A 19,105-nucleotide genomic window follows, 5' to 3' on the forward strand; every position below is an offset into this window, starting at 1 on the left:
GTCACTGGGTTTCAGATGGTGTTTGTCTTTGCAACAGAATTATTAGCAATCCTCTGGGCCTTGTGGTGGATAGAAGACTCTCGACCACGTAGGGTTATCACCTGTTCAGATTCTGCTGTTGCCTTAGAGGTTATAAAAGGGAATAAATCAAAAGCTCGTCCTGACATAGTTATTGAGATTCTCTTCGTGTTGTTTAGCGTACGGAAGATGGGTTGTGCAGTTAGATTTTCACGGATACCTAGGTACGCTGGAGTGGAGGGAAATGAACTTGTGGATGGCATTGCAAAGTCTTCCTTACAGAGCAAGCAAGTAGAAATTAGAGTTCCCCTAGGCAGAGCAGAATTGAGAAGTAGGTTTAAAAAAAGGTACAGAGAAGAAGTGGCAGGAGGATTGGAAAAATGAATTCAGGGGCAGGCATTGTTTTTCTAGTCACCCACTAGTTAAAAGGTAACAGTCTGAGACCTTTTTAAGTCGTAGAGATATGGTGAAATTAACAAGACTTAGGTTGGGGCATTGTGGGTTAAACTATTACTTAAAGATAATAGGAAAACATCCTACTGGATTATGTGACCTTGGTAGTCCTGAGACAGTCCAGCATGTTTTGCTGAGCTGTAATCGATACAAAATTGAAAGAAGCATGTTGTTCAAGAGGCTATCTGGCATAAATTCATTTTGGTTTTCTATTAAACCTTTGTTTGGCCATCAAGAGAAACAACATCTGATTGAAGAGTATTATTCAGTTTATACGTGAGACTAGGTTGTATTCGAGAATTTGAGTTCCTTGAAGTTCTATAATTAATTATATGTCCTGCGGAGGGCTGTAATATGCCTAAATGCGTCTAAACAGCCGGAAATAGAAGACATCTTCAGTACACCAGACATTCAAGACTGTCAGAGAAGTGAAGCATGTACAGTGAAAATTATGACTGAGAAGGTGCTTAGGAAGCTTAATGGGCTGAGGGTGGATAAATCTCCTGGACCTGATGGAACGCACCCTCAGGTTCTGAAGGAAGTAGCTGGAGGCATTAACGATGATTTTCCAAGAAGTGATAGATTCTGGCATTGTACCAGATGACTGGAAAATTGCAAATGGTACTCCGCTATTTAAGAAGGGTGGGGGGCAGCAGAAAGGTAACTATAGACCTGTTAGCCTGACATCAGTGGTTGGGAAGTTGTTGGAATCAATTGTTTGGGATGAGATTACGATATACCTGGAGGCACATGACAAGATAGGCCAAAGCCAGCATGGTTTCCTTAAAGGAATATCCTGCCCGACAAACCTACTGCAATTTTTTGAGGAAATTACAAGCAGGGCAGACAAAGGAGATGCAGTGGATGTGGTGTACTTGGATTTTCAGAAGGCCTTTGAAAGGTGCTGCACAAGGGGCTGCTTAGCAAGATAAGAGCCCATGGAATTACAGGGGAGTTACTAGCATGGGTGGAGCATTGGCTGATCAGCAGAAAGCAGAGGTAGGGAATAAAGGGGTCCCAGTCTGGCTGGCTGCCAGTTACCAGTGGAGTTCCACAGGGGTTGGTGTTGGGACCGCAGCTTTTTACGATGTATGTCAATGATTTGGGCTGTGAGATTAATGGATTTGTGGCTAAATTTGCTGATGATACAAAGATAAGTGGAGGCGCGGGTAGTACTGAGGGAACAGAGAGCCTGCAGAGAGACTTAGATAGCTTAGGGGAACGGGCAAAGTGGCAAACGAAATACAATGTTGGAAAATGAATGGTCATGCACCTTGGCGGAAGAACTAAACAGGAAGATTATATTTAGTTGGGGAGACAATTCAAAATGCAGAAATGCAAAGGGACTTCCAGGTTGAGTCGGTGTTGAAGGCGACAAATGCAATGTTGGCATTCATTTCTGGAGATACAGAATATAAGAGCAGGGATGTGATGTTGAGGCTCTATAAGGCACTCGTGGATTCACATTAAGGTACTCAAAGAATGCCCTTATTGTATCTTGCCATTGTTGGACTACAATTCCCTTCATTAAGTTCATTGTCAGTGGGCTAGACAGGGACTCAGCAACAGTAATGCTTTTGAATATCATCAATTATGTTATTAGAATATCTTGGAGATGTTTTCCCTTCGTTCTTTTGTCCACATTTGGAACAAAGCTATAATGAGGTCTGAAGCTGAGCAGTCCTGGCAACATCAGAAAGAAGCTTAGTAGCACAACAACATGTGTTATAACCCTCTTTCTTAACTGAGGAAAAAGGTGGATATCACACCCATGAATTGTATTTATCATCTATTCCTAACTGGACGCTGTAGTTTGTTGTAGAGTCCTTAACTTTCTGGATTTGTAATAATGAGATTTTCTACCCTAAAGGATATCAAATAGTGGTAAAGAAAGATTTTATTAACATTCCAGTAGTGTATGGGCCACCATAAATGGTAACAGGTTTTTTAAACTCTCAATTTATTCTATTCACTTGAACTTAAATTACTCAGTAATTCTGTCTCTAGAACAGAAGTCCAGGTTCCTAGATAATAACCCAACAACTTAACAACCAAGTTTAATTACTCATGATGATGAAAGTAAACTCCAAGGCTAATGAGACTGATTGGATGCACACTGCATCATGCTGATAGGATACATTTGACAAATTTAACACATGGTTAGTGCCAGTGTCCTAACATGACTAGATCAGCTTGTCTGGAAGCTCCCCTTTTCTCTGACAGCAAGTCTCCAGCAATTCATTTAGGATGTTATCTGGCTCTTGAGCAATTGTTGCACAGGTATTTCTGGTCATTCCTTGACTTCACATGAAATAAATCAAAATGGTTTAATACCTGGCTTCTTTGAAGGCTGTTTTCTGATTCAGAAGGAAGCCAAAATGGACCATCCATTCTGTATATATTCTCAACATGTTCACAAATATTTCAGTCTTGCACTCATCTGGGATTCAATGTCATGAAGAACAGAAAAGTTCTTAGAACCACCACCCTTGGCTTTGTATTTGTTCACTGCAGTTCAAAACTGGATATGGCAAGACATCAAAGCTTGGGTCTGTTAATCATAGGATTCAGAGCACAACTATTCATTTTCCTCCTATCCAAAAATCAACCATTCACTGCATACTCCCATTGTCTGTTACTCAGCTCACTTTGTATGTATCCCGTTTTATGCCACGTGCTTCAACCTTGCTGATTAGCTTAAGATGTGACACCTAACGAAAAGTCTTCTGGAACATCAATTGCAGTTACCTCCAACTTTATACATTATCATCAAAAAGATCTACTAAATTGTATTAAGCATCATTTGTATTTAACAAATCCACAACAGTTTGCTCTAATTTATCCATTTTCCTGCAGGTAACAATTGTTTTTCTATATAACATTCACCACTCTCTAATCCTCTGATTTATGCCTTCAATATTTTGTCTACATGAGAATTACAATGCATTCATGAATGACACAGTTAATAAAAAAATCTCATGTTAAATACTTCAATCATGATGGTACAATAAAATAAAAATGCTCATGTGAATCATTAATGTCAAGATGGTTTGTTTAAAATTAAATAAGTATTTGTTTCACAATTATTTCCTTTAATGACAGTAAGAGACTGTTTGTTAGATAAAGTACACTAAGTACCATGAGTAGTATAAATATTCTATGCCTTACCTAACTGCCAGAATGTGCATTGGCTGAGAACGTTGCAGCTTCTGCCTTGGTGATGTTGGCTGTGGTGAATTTGCTCCTGAACTCATCAGTTGATTACAAACAGACTGACCATTCTGAATAAGTGGAGTAGTTTCTGATTGATTGCAACATATTGAATATAAACTGTCAAATGAAGAGTTCATATCATTCACCAAAGCCTCCAAGTCTACATCATCATCTGAAAGGGAAAAAAGAGCAACTTTTCAGAATAACTGTTTTTGTTTTCATAATCACTAGCTGAAAATATTCATTTAAATAATATAACTCCCTCAAAGGATAGACTCTGAACAATCCCACATGATACTTACCATTAGTGAAAGTCAACTTACACTAGAGTGCAAGTAAATACAAGGTATTGGTCATGTGAAGGCATTTTAAAATAGGGCACACAAGGATTTCTCTTCTTAAAGAACACCAAATCCCCTGGAATTTTCAACTGTCCTCATTTGGAATAAATGCTACATTAAATTCCTGTCCATTCACTCAGGTTTCAGGAGCAACATTTAAGGCACAACAAACAGGGACATAAAAGAAATACAAAGAGGTCACCTTGAATTTCTATTCTATTTTATGCAGTAGTTTACCTCTACTTCTGCACTTGGAAGTTCCTTACTCATTCAAATAGCTGTCTAGATGTCTCCTAAATTTTATTATTATTCCCACTTCCACCACCTCCTCTGGTAGCCCATTTCAGACACCAACTATCAGTGTGGAAAAAGCAGCCCTCAGATCCCCTTTAAAATCTCTTTCCTGTGTATGCTCTCAGTTATAGACATCCCAACCATGGGATACAGACTGGTCGTTTACCCACCCAAGAACTTTATATACTTCTCTCATGCTATCTCTCAACTTCCACCACTGCAGAGAAAACAGATACACCCTAGCCATCCTCTTCTTACATCTCAAGCCCTCCAGGTAAATTGTGAATCTTTTCTACACCCTCAGCAAAATGCTGAAATAATATCTTATCCTGTTCTTTAATAAGCTGTAAATGCTTAGAAATCAATGTGGTAATCTGGTTTGAGGACAGATGCGATCCTTAAATAAACACTTATCCATATTCACTATGGAGAAAGGCATTATAGTTTGCAAGTTTAGAGGATGGAGCAGTGAAGCATTAGATCTCAATTGAATCTGTTCTTAAATAAAACTAGAACTACTTAGGGGTCACAGTGGCAATTTCATTTTCCAATCTGTTATTATATAGGATGTAATTATAAATACTGATGACTTAAGATGGGCAAAGAAGTGGAAATGGCAGATTAAATTTAATCTTAAAATATGAAGAAACACATCTTGGAAGGATTAATGAAATAAAGGCATAGAGAGTGAATAGTAGAACATGAGAAGCACTGAGGAACAGTATGACCTCAATGTGCATGTCCAAGCATCTCTGAAAAGAGCAGCACAGATTAACAAGGTTGCTAGGAGGCATATGAAACATTAGCCAGGTGATGGAGTACATGAAAAATAAGCTAATAGTAATAATTATATTACTGGGGTGTATGTGGTGTCCAGAGAGGGGTAGTACCTCTGGTGAAGGGGCTTGTCATATCCGTCCTGGGCAGCTCACACACCTTTGGTCCCACCTGACACTCAACTCTCACCTGTGCTCCAAGTAACTGCTTGCCTGCAACTGTGGCCATAACTCAGTAAACCACGTTGACAAATGGCTAAATCAGGTGAGGGTAGCCAGTGGGCCTCAAACCCAGTGAGACAGGGATATGCCTGTCCTAGCATGCAAAGACAATTTTGGTGAGCTGGGGGAATGAGATCAACAGTGAGATCCAATGACCAGGAAGGCAGTTCGGCAATGCTCTGTGAAGAACAAAGGGAATGACAAGGCACAGAAGTCGTCAAGACCCCAGTCGTGATGACCACTCCTACCACTGGAACCGGACTTCCGAAGTTGAGAGAGTGGAACTGCTCCAGTGCAACAGCTTTTCCACTTTTAAAAACTCTCCCGCTCAGGTCCTTCAGTGCATGCACAAATCTAACTGTCATCATTGAATGAGACGGACAACCAACCAATAATTATATGAAATATTAATTAGGCCACAGCTGGAGTACTGTGTATATTTCTGGTTGCCACACTGTAGGAAGGAGATGCCTGCACTGGAGAAGTGGTGGAGAAGAATCAGTGGGATATTGCCAGAAGTGGAACATTTCAGCCATAAGGAGGGACTCAGAGGCTGAATTTCTATTCCTTGAAGCAGAGAAAACAAAGAGGAGGGTGTGGGACCTGATTTAGGTATACAAAATTATGGAGGGGTATAGACAGGAGAGATAGCAAGAAATCTGGCTCCTTGGGAGAGGAGTTCATCACTTGAAGAAATAGGTTTAAGGTACGAGGTAGATGGTCTAGAAGAGACTTGGAAAAATTGTGTTTTTTTTTAAATGCAGAATAATTAAAAACTGGAATGTGAAAAGATGAACAGTACTTAGATGATCCTTTGAAAGACAATGTGTATTAAACAATGGACCAATTACAGGAAAAGTGGATTAGTATAGATAGATAATTGACCAGGAGAATAAATGAAAGGGGTTGTTTCCATGCTAAATAACTATGACTTAATACTTCTGCAAATTAAAAGACTTTTGGTTTGCAATGCAAGTTTTTTTAAAAGCTCATTAAAAGGTTATTAATATGTATGGTCTTTAGAGATGCCACATGTCTGTTATTAAGTCACAATACTCAAAAACAGCACAAATTTAACAAAGACAGAATAATATCCAAAAGATGAGGTGAATATTGGTATTGATGAATCAAGGGATTGTAACATTGTGTACAAAATGAAGAAACCAAGACCATGAAAGATCATCAACCAGAACTTCTCTCGCTCTACAACAGCAGTTTGACTTAAGCCAATCCAATATTTTATTTCAACAAATTTTCTACATAGGTAGCATTTTACTTTTGAAAAAGAGGCATGGCCAGTAGAGTCACAAAATGTAAAAATAACTTCACTCCTGACTTCAAATCTTACTAAGCCAGAAAGATACAAGCAAAATCAAGTTCTTTCCATTTCTCAGCAGTAGTCTCTTCAGAGCACATGTGGACAGTCAGAGTCATAACACAAAAACAGACCTTTGGTCCACATCATCTATACTAATCTCATTAACTCAAATTTGGTTTGCAACCTTTTAAGTAGTAAATAGTAATGATTTCAAGTGTGTGGCTAGATGCTGCTTAAATGCTGTAAGAGTATTTGCCTCCAACGCCTTTTCAGGCAGAAGTTTCCAGATTCCAACCAGTCTCTGTGTGAAAATGTTTCCTCTCTGATACCTTCTTAATCTCCTACATCTCACTTTGTGCTCACGTTCTTGTGTTTTAGACAATCCCTCTAAAGAGAAAGAGAAATTCTTACCAACTTATTTACACTTATCAGAATTTTGCACATTTCCCATCCACTCAAGGGATGACAAAACCAGCCTATCCAATCTCTCTTGATAACCAAATGCTCACCCCAAGCAACACTTTGGTGAATCCCCAATGCACCGTCAATCATTTGCAATCATGACCTTCCTATTGCTGAGAGCAGAACTGCAAACAATAACGCAGTGACTCAAGATTTTCTGATGTTGTAACACTATATCCTTGCTTTTACATTCTATACAATGGCTAATAAAGGCAAGCATTCCATACATCTTAATCAGCACCCTATCCACCCATGCTGCCAGTTTGACAGAATTGAGGGACTCATTGCATAACAACCCTTTCTTCAGCAACTCTGCCTAGAGTCCTATCATTTACAATGTATGTCCTACACTTATTTGACTCTCATAAATAGATAAACGTATTTCTCAAAAGTAAATTCCACTAGCCATTGCACTTTCCAACTTTCCAGCTGATCATGATCTTGCTGAATAGCTAAACAGAGTTTAAATTGGGAATTCATTAATACATTCAAGAACTGAAATCCCAAAGAACTTCAAATCCACGATGAAACTACGATCTTTTCCCTGATATTAACCACTGTTCTTAAGCCATGAAGGAAAGATCATGACCAGAGATCCTACCGAGTTAGAGTAAATATCAAACAAGAAAGACAAGCATATCATCAAGAAAGAGATCCTGGTATAAAGCTAGAGATGGCCGTGAACTTGAAATATTTTTCTCTATTTAAAAGATATCCAATAGAATGTTTACCCAATATTATGGAAAACTACCCAAGTACTACACAGCTTACCAGACTTAGACTTATCTCCTTAATGTCTCTTTCTAATCTCAGAGGTGAATGAAATAAGTTATTATTGAGCTGCCTGATGACATTGAGAACATGCTAGTGTTTGTTTTGACCCAACCAAAATGAATCCTGATTCAGGGATTGGAGCATGAGCTAAATTTCAAAGAACAGTGACAGATGACACGAAGGTTGGCAGAGTTGTGGATAGAATGGAGAGTTGCTGTAAGTTGCAACAGGACATTGACTGGATGCATAGCTGGCAGATAAGTGATAAATGGGAGTTCAACCCAGAAAAGTGTACAGTGATTCATGTTGGAAGTTTGAATTTGAAGCAGAATACAGGGTTAACTGCAGGATTACTGGCAGTCTGGAGGTACAGAGGAATATTGGGGTCCATGTCTGTAAAAGTTGCTATGCAAGTTGATAGGGTTGTTAAGAAAGCATATGTTGTGTGGCTTTCATTGGTCAGGGAATTGAGTTCAAGAGCTGCAAAGTACTATTGCAGCTCTATAAACTTGGCAAGATTTCTCTTGGAATATTGTGTTCAATTCTGGTCACCGAATTATAGGAAGGAATTGGAAGCTTTAGAGAGAGTGGAGAAGAGATTTACCGAGGTGCTATCTGGACTAGAGGGCATGTCTTATGAAGATAAGGTGAGCAAGCGTAGGCTTTTCTCTTTGGAGCAAAGGAGGATGGAAGGTGAGTTGATAAGAGGTGTATAAGATGATGAGAGGCATAGATCAAATGGATAGCCAGAGACTTTGGCCCTGGGAAAAAATGGCTAATATTAAGGTGACTGGAGCAAGGTTTAGCAAGATGTCAGACATACGTTCTTTACACAGAGAATTATGGGTGCAATGAATCTCCTGCCAGGGTGGTGGTAGAGGCAGATACATGAGGGGCATTTAAGAAACTCTTAGATGGGCACATGTATGAAAGAAAAATGGAGAATCATGTGGGAAGGAAGGGCTGGATTGATATGAGAGTAGGTTAAAAGATCAGCACAACATCAGCCAAAAGCCCTATAGTATGCTGTAATGTCGTATATTCTGTTAACTACCTTGAATACACATGCAGCTACTGCCAGTTTTACAATTGTCATTTAGCTTCAAACACTGAAGTCTGAAAACCTTCTGCATTGGATGAGAAATGTTATCAACCCCATTTTAATTATTTAATCTATTACCTTAAATCAATAGCCTTGATTATTGGACCAAAGTGAAATTCGCCCTTCCTACCCACCATAGATTTTCTCTTAACTCTCTCCATTCTAAAAGAAAACTTCCAAAAGCGGACACAAACAAATACCAACCTTGATTATTAGGTGAATGATGACTGCATGAAGTTTGAAAACTTGCTCCAATGCCCTCTCTAGTTCTGCGTGACGTCCGATCTACATCATCCTAAAATAAGACAGCCAAGTTAAATGCATGGCTGTGATTAAAAGAAAATTATGGTACATGCCATGCACAAAATTGATCTTCCAAACTGTTACCTATTCATAAGTAGAGAAGATCTTAATAACACTGCATAACAGAATATGGTGATTCATTGCAAGAATGCAGGCAGGCATGCACATACACTCACTGCTTAAATGTGAAAACACTGTCAACAGAGGTTCCATTGTTGCCTGAGAACTGAATAACTACATTTTAGAGAAAAATATGCATTGGGGTGTAGTAACCCCAAGAAAGCCATTGGGGTGAGCTAGAGAGTTGCTTTAATGGATAGCCAGTTTAGAAAGGAGTTAAAAATCTTCATTTTCTGTTGTAAACACTTTTGAGTCTACACATGAGCAAAATGAGGTACACAAGATTATGTTAACTGTTTTTCAGAAGTACAACTTCTTTTGAAGAGACAGCTTTCATCAAAATTAAACAGGACGTAGTGGCACGTGACCGGCAACAATGAATATAGAATTGAGTCAGGTTCCATAAACAAATAAACATTTATTAAACTCAGCTCAAAATTAGTAAAATGATAAACAAACGAAAAATCTTAATTGGAAGTAAACTGCTATGCAGCCATTTAACAAACAGCTAAACTCAGTACTAGTTCTTAAAAGTGGTAAATGCGAGCACAGTATTAAAGTGGTAAATTCAAATACAGTTCTTCGAATGGTAAATTCTAAAGTCCAAGAGATTTATATAGTCAATTAGGAGAGACTTTCCTGAAGTAAAGAATTCCTCGAAGACACGACGTTACTGTTGATCCCAGCCAGAACCTGCCTTGTCCGCAGGATTCACGACAACGGAAATAAAATGGTTTAAAGGCACTGACCTTTTCCTCTGTAGACTAGATACTGTACAACCTTTCTGCTGCTTTTAGCAGCGGTTATCTCATGTAGATCACTCTTGAAAGAATTCAATAATGGTCGATCCTCTCCAAAACCGCCGAATGACTCCTTCAGGTTCCTGTCTTCACTCTCCAATACTACTGAAAAGGTACATCAACAAATCTGGCAGCTATTGGTGAAACTGTCGGCCCAACACTTCTGTACCTTACCATAGAAAGTAAAGCTCCGTTTTAAAACTATACTGCATCATGAGATTAATAAGCAGCGTAGCGGAGTATCTGACTGACGATCTAACTGAAAGCTAACTGCATCACCAGGGGTCGACACTTATATACCTGGTGAGAACAGGTCATCATGTGACCTCACTTCGGCAGGAAAATTACATAGTGTGATCTCTGCAAGACCATTATATTACCCTCCTAAGACAATCACAAGATATCCATGAAGTATGTAACAATAGAAACATAGAAACCCTACAGCACAATACAGGCCCTTGGCCCCACAAAGTTGTGCTGAACATGTCCCTACCTTAGAAATTACTAAGCTTACCCATAGCCCTCTATTTTTCTAAGCTCCATGTACCTATCCAAAAGTCTCTTAAAAGACCCAATCGTATCCGCTTCCACCACCGTTGCCGGCAGTCCATTCCACGAACTCACCACTCTCTGCGTAAAAAACTTACCCTGACATCTCCTCTGTACCTACTTCCAAGCACCTTAAACCTGTGCCCTTTTGTGGCAGCCATTTCATCCTTAGGAAAAAGCTTCTGACTATCCACACGATCAATGCCTCTCATCATCTTATACAACTCTATCAGGTCACCTCTCATCCTCCATCGCTCCAAGGAGAAAAGGCCGAGTTCACTCAACCTGTTTTCATAAGGCATGCTCCCCAATCCAGGCAACGCCCTTGTAAATCTCCTCTGCACCCTTTCTATCGTTTCCACATATTTCTGTAGTGAGGCGATCAGATCCGAGCACAAGTGGGCTCTGACCAGGGTCCTATATAGCTGCAACATTACCTCTCGGCTCCTAATTTCCATTCCACGATTGATGAAGACCAATACACCGTATGTCTTAACCACAGAGTCACCCTGCACAGCTGCTTTCAGCATCCTATGGACTTGGACCCCAAGATCCCTCTGATCTTCCACGCTGCCAAGAGTCTTACCATTAATACTGTATTTGACCTACCAATACTATACTCTGCCATCGCATTTGACCTACCAGGACATTAAGCAGGACACCTATAGATAAGCTAACAAGATATAGAAACCTAAAGATAATTATGTCATGAGTGATACTATAAATATTACTTATAATACCAAGCAAACAAGTCAACAGCAAAATGACTATGATCTCAAATCAGTGCTAAATTTTAAGATGAGCATCTTAGTTCTCAAAACATTAGTTTATCTGCAACAAACACAGTAAAAGTTCTCAGAGTGCATTTTTAGAAAAATTATATATGACACTGACAACTAAATTATGTATAATTTAGCTTAACAACACTCTTAAGCTTAATTCCTTCACAACAGCTCTTAATCTTAAGGACATAAACTCTCTCTAAAATCTTAACTTGGACTAGAAATCTTGTCAGAGTAGCAAATGGGCTATAATTGACTTAATCCACCTATATGCTTTACCTAATTTCCCATTATTTGTCAGATACAACCAGCTACCCCAAGCAGGTAGACCAAAATTAGAAGACCATCTTTTACTCCCTATAGCATATTTAAGGGCTAACAAATGCTGTAAGACATCATACAAAATTTCCATCAACAATTTTAACTTGAATAAAATCATGAATCTTCCAAGTCAAAATTTTACACAGACCAAAGGTTGTAAAAGTTATGTTATACCACACATGATTTCTTTTGAAAAGTAGTCTACACAAGTTAGGAGAATTATTAAGATCAAAGAGAAATCTCCAAAGGTACATTAGGAGCAGAAAACCTGCTACAGGTTTGTCAAAAGCTTAAGTTTCACATGCTGGTTTGTGAAGGTGAGAACACCAATAGAAGCAGATGTAGATCATTCCATCCTTTACATCAGACCCCTTTACAGAAAGACCATGGGTGATCATTTACCTCCGTGTAACTTTGTGCACAAAACCCACAAAATACATAAAAATCCATCAAGATGTCTTATTTGCAACACACTTTTTGAAAATAGCATACATTAGTTAATGTCAAAAGCTAGAACCAGTCTTGGACCCAATTGCTAGTAGACATGGATGGCCAACAAAACAATCACTGTTGCTCTACTTTAACGCCATTCCAGTGCATTCTTTCACAAACAAGAGAAAATCTGCAGATGCTGGAAACCCAAGCAACACACACAAAATGCTGGAGGAACTCAGCAGGCCAGGCAGCAGCTATGAAAAAAAAAGTACAGTTGACGTTTCAGGCCGAGACCGTTCAGTGACACCTCTAGTTGGCAGGACCTCAGGTTTCAGCCAGAAACATCAAATGCACTTTTTTTCCCCATAGATGCTGCCTGGACTGCTGAGTTCCTCCAACATTTAGTATGTACGTTCCGTGTTACTTCCAGGCTAATTGCTCCAGTGTGATATTGCATTACATAAAATTATCAATTGTAAATTTGCTCCAGAACAATTAAGTTATGGTTCAGTTACTTCTTTCAATGAATTAGTTTCCAGTGTGAGCTGGAAAAGTTAACACAGGTTCATTTTTGGTTACTAAGGGTCCTTTCCCCTCCAAAGACCAATGGGCTCATCAGCTAAATTAAGAGGTTGCTAAAATGTCCCAAACGTTTTGTAAATTTTGTGCCAGATTGCTAAACACCGGCCAAATTATTGTACAAGTGGAGCTTAGATTTAAATCATTATTCAATCGCGTATATAAAATGTCAATAGAACATGTTCTACACCCACACATTTGTTCAACATATCTTTAAGAAATGATGAAGAATAGCAGTTCAATCTCATTGTCAGCAGTTCCTCAAAATTAAATTTTACTAGACTTTTAATTTTAAAATTACAGCTGATGACACTAGAAGGCACTTGCTTCTAAGCTTTCCTTCAACATGTGAAATCCGAACAGCAGGAAAGACTGATTGATATCAGAATTTTGCTATTTCACTGGCCCTCCATTCAGCCTGGGACCACGTGTACAACAGCAATACCTACACTATGGAATAAAGGGAATTACAGAGCCATGAGAGAGGGGTGTATCCAGGTGGATTGGAGGGGATTACTGGCAGGGATAACAGCAGAACCAAGGTGGCTGAAGGCACTGGGAATAGTTCACAAGACACAGGATAAATTAAGTCAAACAGAAGTTGTTCTCAAACAACTTCTGTGGAACTTGCAGGGCTAGGCATCTGTGGCTGACAAGGGAAGTTAAGGACTGCAAAATAAACCAAGGAAAGTGCAAATAAGGTAGCAAAAGTGAGTGGGAAGTTAGAAGATTGGAAAGCTTTTAAAATCCAACATGAGGCAACTAAAAAAGCTATAAGGTAAAAGATGAAATATGAGGACAAACTAGCCGATAATATAAAGGATACCAAAAGTTTTTTTAATTATATAAAGAATAAAAGGGAGGTGAGAGTTGACATTGGACCACTGGAAAATGATGCTGGTGAAGTAGTACACAGAAATGGCAGATGAATTAAGTACATTGCTTCAGCCTTTGCTGTGGAAGACGCTAGCTGTATGTCAGAGGTCTGCAAGTACCAGGGAGCAGGAATGAGTGTCATTGCTATTACAAGGAAAAAGTGTTAGGCAAACTGAAAGGTCATGGATAAGTCACCTGGAATAGATAAATTACCTCCCAGAGTCCTGAAACTGGTTGCTGAAGAGATAACGGATGCACTGCTCATGACTTTTCCAGAATCACTTGATGCTGGCTTGATCCCAGAGGACTGGAAAATTGCATATGTCACTCCACTCTTCAAGAAGGGAGGAAGACTAAAGAGAGGAAGTTATAGGCCAGTTAGCCTAACTTCAGTGGTTGGGGAAGTGTTGGGAGTCCATTATTAAAGATAAGGTTTTGGGGTACTTAGAGACAAATAATAAAATCAGTCAAATTTAGCATGGTTTCTGTGAAGGGAAATCTTGCCTGACAAATCTGTCAGAATTATTCAAGGAAGTCCACCTTGCTTGTTACAAGGAGAGGCAGTGGATGTCATTTACTTAGATTTTCAGAAGGCATTTGATAAGGTGCCTCACCTGAGGCTGCTTAACAAGATAAAATCTTATGGTGTTACAGGAAATATACAGGCATGGATAGAGGCATGGCTGACAGGCAGAAGACAGCGAGTAGAAATAAAGGCAAACAACAGGAATTCTGCAGATGCTGGAAATTCAAGCAACACACATCAAAGTTTCTGGTGAACGCAGCAGGCCAGGCAGCATCTGTAGGAAGAGGTGCAGTCGACGTTTCAGGCCGAGACCCTGACATCTGTCCTGACGAAGGGTCTCGGCCTGAAACGTCGACTGCACCTCTTCCTACAGATGCTGCCTGGCCTGCTGCGTTCACCAGCAACTTTGATGTGTGTTGGTTGAGTAGAAATAAAGGGTTGGTTATCTGGTTAGCTGCCAGTGACTAGTAGTATTCCTCAGGGGTCAGTATTGGGACCACTACTTTTCACATTGTTTGTCAGTGATTTGGATAATGGAACTGATGGCTTTGTGGCAAAGTCTGTGGATGGTATGAAGGCAGATGGAGGGGTAGGTAGTGCTGTGGAAGCAATGTGATTGCAGCAGGACTGGAAGAATGGGTAAAAAACTGGCAGATGGAATACAGTGTAGGAAATGTATGATAATACATTTTAGTAAAAACACAATAGTGCAGACCATTGTCTAGATTGGGAGAAAATTCAAACATCAGAGGTGCAAAGAAATTTAGGAGACCTTGTGCAAGACTCCCAGAAGGTTAATTCACAGGTTGATTCTGTGGTAAAGAAGGCAAATGCAATGTCACCCTTTATTTCAAGGAGAATAGAATATAAAACAAGGCGAAAATCCTGAAAGCTTTAGTCAGGCGGCACTTGGAATACTGTCTACAGTTTTGGGTCCCTTATCTCAGAAAGGATGTACAGGTTTCCCCTGCCATCCGAAGTTAGAGCGTTCCTATGAAACAGTTCGTAAGCCAGAATGTCGTAAAGTGAAGAAGCAATTACCATTTATTTATGCTGAAGAAATTTGTGAGCATTCGCAGACCCAAAAAATAACCTACCAAATCATGCCAAATAACACATAAAACCTAAAATAACAGTAACACATAGTAAAAGCAGGAATGATATGATAAATACACAGCCTATATAAAGTAGAAATACTTTTCTACAATCATTGCCGCACCGTTCTCCATAGGGAAAATCTCACGCAAGCGCATTTGGCAGAAACACGGCACAAGCGCTCTCGGCAGAAACATGGCACAAGCGCTCTTGGCAAAACACTCTCTCCAGTAACCTTTAAGCTATGAAGCTGCCAAATCATACCAAATAACACATAAAAATACAGAGCCTATATAAGGTAGAAGTAATGTATGTACAGTGCAGTATCACTTACCGGAATTGGGAAGACAGCACCGAGCACACTGATGATGGTGTGTTAGGTTGGGGTGGTGCAGTGGTCCCCAACCTCCAGGCAGCGAACCGATACTGATCCGCGGAGAATGCATCTGGGGGTGTCATCTCATCATCATCTGTTTCCATCAGGGCAAGCAAGTCATCTTCATCTATGTCTGCCTGCCTCAATGTCAAAGATTGAGGTTCGTCGTCTGCTGTGGCTGATGTGGAAAGCTTGAAAAACGGCAGTATGCTTGACTGCTTAGCCTCGCGCATTTTTCTATATTGCAGTTCTTTGTAAGCACTCAAACCATCCTGCATATATGCCCTAAACCTATGTACCCTTTCAAAATTAAAGACGTACTTTTCTGCAATCATTGCAGTTGCTTCACATTCAGTTCCTGGACGACTTCACTTTCCGTCCGTTCGCTACTGCATTCAGTTTCAATTGTTATCCTTTCGTCTTCCAATCGCATCAGCTCTTCATCTATCAGTTCTTGGCCATAAGATGCCAAAACCTCTTCAACATCATCTTCGTCAACTTCCACAAACCAAACTCACTTTGTCCTTACTTTGTTCACCACGATCGAAACGCCTAATTATGTCTAGTTTTACACTTACCCTTACGAGCTCTTTTAGGCTTTTCCGATACCTTAGAACTCATCTTGCTAACAGCTGCTCACAGGCACGTGTTTAAGCAACGCCGGCTAGAATGCAGTTCCAGGGGAGGAGTTTGGCTGCTCAGGGCGCTCGCTGCCTATTTTCATAACAGTGAAAATACCTTCTCTTAGCGAAAACAGGTAACTAATGTAGGTCTTTCGTAACAGCAAGGTTTCATAAAGCAACCGTTCGAAAAGTGGGGGGCACCTGTATTGTTGTTGGAGAGAATCCAGGAGGTTCAAGATGATGATTCTGGGAATGAAGGGGTTAACATGTGAGGAGCATTTGGCAGCTTTGGCTTGTACTCACTGGAATTTTGAAGAATGCATTGGGACCTCATTGAAACTGACAGAATGTTGAAAGGAACACACAAAATGCTGGTGGAATGCAGCAGTCCTGACAAAGGGTCTCGGCCTGAAACGTCGACTGTACTTCTTCCTATAGATGCTGCCTGGCCTGCTGCGATCCACCAACATTTTGTGTGTGTTGCTTGAATTTCCAGCATCTGCAGATTTCCTCGTGTTTATGAATGTTGAAAGGACTAGATAAGGTGGATGTGGAGAGGATGTTCTTTCTGGTAGGGGTATCCTGAACTAGACAGCACTACCTCAAAATCGAGGGGTGACCTTTTGTAACAGAAGTTAGGAGGGATTTTTTTTTAAGCCAAAGAATGGTGACTCTATAGCATGCTCTGCCACAGGCTGCAGTGGAGGCCTAGTCTGTAGGTACAGTCGGCCCTCCTTATCTGCGGGGGATTGGTTCCGGGACCCCCTGCGGATATCAAAAAATGCGGATGCTCAATAAGTCCCTTATTTAACCTGTCTCAATGCAGTGGACTTTAGGACTCAGCGGAGCTCCAGACCTTATTTAACCTGTCTCAGTACGGTGGGTTTTAGGACCCGGTGGAGCTCTGAACCTGCAGTGTTTCTGTTCACGAAAATAATCACGATCACGATTGAAAATAAAGTGGAAATAATAAAGCGATCGGAAAGAGGTGAAATGCCATCGGTCATTGGAAAAGCGTTAAGCTACAGTCGGTCAACAATCAGGCCAATTTTAAAGGATAAAGTGAGAAAGGCCCTGCCCCGATGAAAGCTACAATTATTATCAAGCAACGCAGTGGTTTAATTATTGAAATACATACATTTCTTAAGTGTCTTATATGCATAGAAAGGTAAAATATATACTAAGACAAACATTTGACTAACTGACGCTAAATAATACCAGATGTACCTGTTCCGACCCACTTAGTAAGAGAACTTCCAGGTTTTTTTCCGATCCCGATCCACGGTAACCTACGCACATCCTCTCGTATACTTTAAATCATCTCTAGATTACTTATAATACCTAATACAACGTAAATGCTATGTAAATAGTTGTTATACTACATTGTTTAGGGAATAATGACAAGAAAAAATAAGTCTGTACATGCTCGAACAAGTGCTGGAGAGAGAACTTCCGGGTTTTCCCGATCCACGGTTGGTTGAATCCGCGCATGCAGAACCACGGATAAGGAGGGACGACTGTATACTTAAAACAGAAGTTGACAGATTCCTGATTGGTCAGAGCATCAAGGGATATGCTGAGAGGGCAGGTGTATAGGGTTGAATGGGATCCAGGATCACCTATAATGAAATGCTGGAGCAGAAACAATGGGCTGAATGGCCTAATTCTGTTCCTATGTCTTATGATTCACACTACATCAGGCCGCTGAGTATTGATCACAGTTCAGTGTTCAACACCAGCATCATCTCAGTACTAATCGCAATTTTTAAAACATGGGCCTCCGTACCTCCCTTGCAACTGGATCCTTGACTTCATCATTGGGACATCACAATCAGTGTGGATCAGAAATAATATCTCCTCCACATTGACATTCAACACTGGCACACCTCAAAGATTCATACTTAGTCTGCTGTTTTACTCTCTACACCCATGAATGTGCGGCTAGGCATATCACAAGCACATCAATAAATTTGCTGATGATACAAGTGTTGTCAGCAGAATCTCAGATGACGAGGAGACATACAGGAGTGAGATAGATTGGCTAGTTAAATGGTGACCTTGCACTCAATGTCAAGGGGACCAAGGAATTGATTGTGGACTTCAGGAAGGGCAGGTCGAGGAAACTCACACCAGTCCTTATCAAGGAATCAACAGTGCAAAGAGTGAGCAGTTACAAGATCCTGGGTGTCAACATTTCTGAGGGCCTACCCAGGCCCCAATATATTAATGCAATTACAAAGAGGGCACACTAGCGGTAATAAATAATTAGGAGTTTGAGACGATTTTCTATAAATGTACTGTGGAGAAGATTCTAACTGGTTGCATTACTGTCTGGTATAGATGTACTAATGCACAGGATCAAAAAATCTGCAAATAGTTGTAAACTTAACACCCCCAGCAACGAAGACACGGCATCTATTATAAAGAACCCACACTACCCAGGACAAGCCCTCTTCTCATTTCTACCATCAGAGGAGGTGGTACAGGAGCCTGAAGGCACACATTCAGTGTTTTAGAAATAGCTTCTTTCCATCTGCCATCAGATTTCCAACTGACAATGCACCCACAAATACTACTTCACTATTTTTATTTTCTTTTTGTTCTAATAATTTATAAATATATACTTCATATAATTTATAGCATATTTTATGTACGGTACTGTACTACTGCTGCAAAGCAACAAATTTCATGACGTATGTTGGTGGTATTAAACCCGATTCTGTTTTTTTTGCAATAGTGGTTCAATA

General features: G+C 40.0%; 1 protein-coding gene across 9 annotated transcripts in view; it reads right to left on the reverse strand.

Annotated features, from left to right (window-relative positions):
• LOC134344341 (growth factor receptor-bound protein 10-like) overlaps positions 1-19,105 on the reverse strand; it is a 242,278-nt gene that overhangs the window by 124,905 nt on the left and 98,268 nt on the right. For 8 of the 9 annotated variants that reach the window (XM_063043962.1, XM_063043959.1, XM_063043955.1 and 5 more), the window contains 2 exons: positions 9,178-9,268; positions 3,640-3,856 (listed from right to left, as the gene is read on the reverse strand). In XM_063043962.1, the coding sequence (XP_062900032.1) occupies positions 3,640-3,856; positions 9,178-9,268 (308 nt within the window). Of the gene's footprint in view, positions 1-3,639; positions 3,857-9,177; positions 9,269-10,145; positions 10,895-19,105 lie in introns of those variants that run through there. The other variant, XM_063043963.1, reaches the window with a different exon arrangement.

This window comes from Mobula hypostoma, chromosome 3 (genome assembly GCF_963921235.1).
Source record: "Mobula hypostoma chromosome 3, sMobHyp1.1, whole genome shotgun sequence".
NCBI classification, from domain to species: Eukaryota; Metazoa; Chordata; class Chondrichthyes; order Myliobatiformes; family Myliobatidae; genus Mobula; species Mobula hypostoma.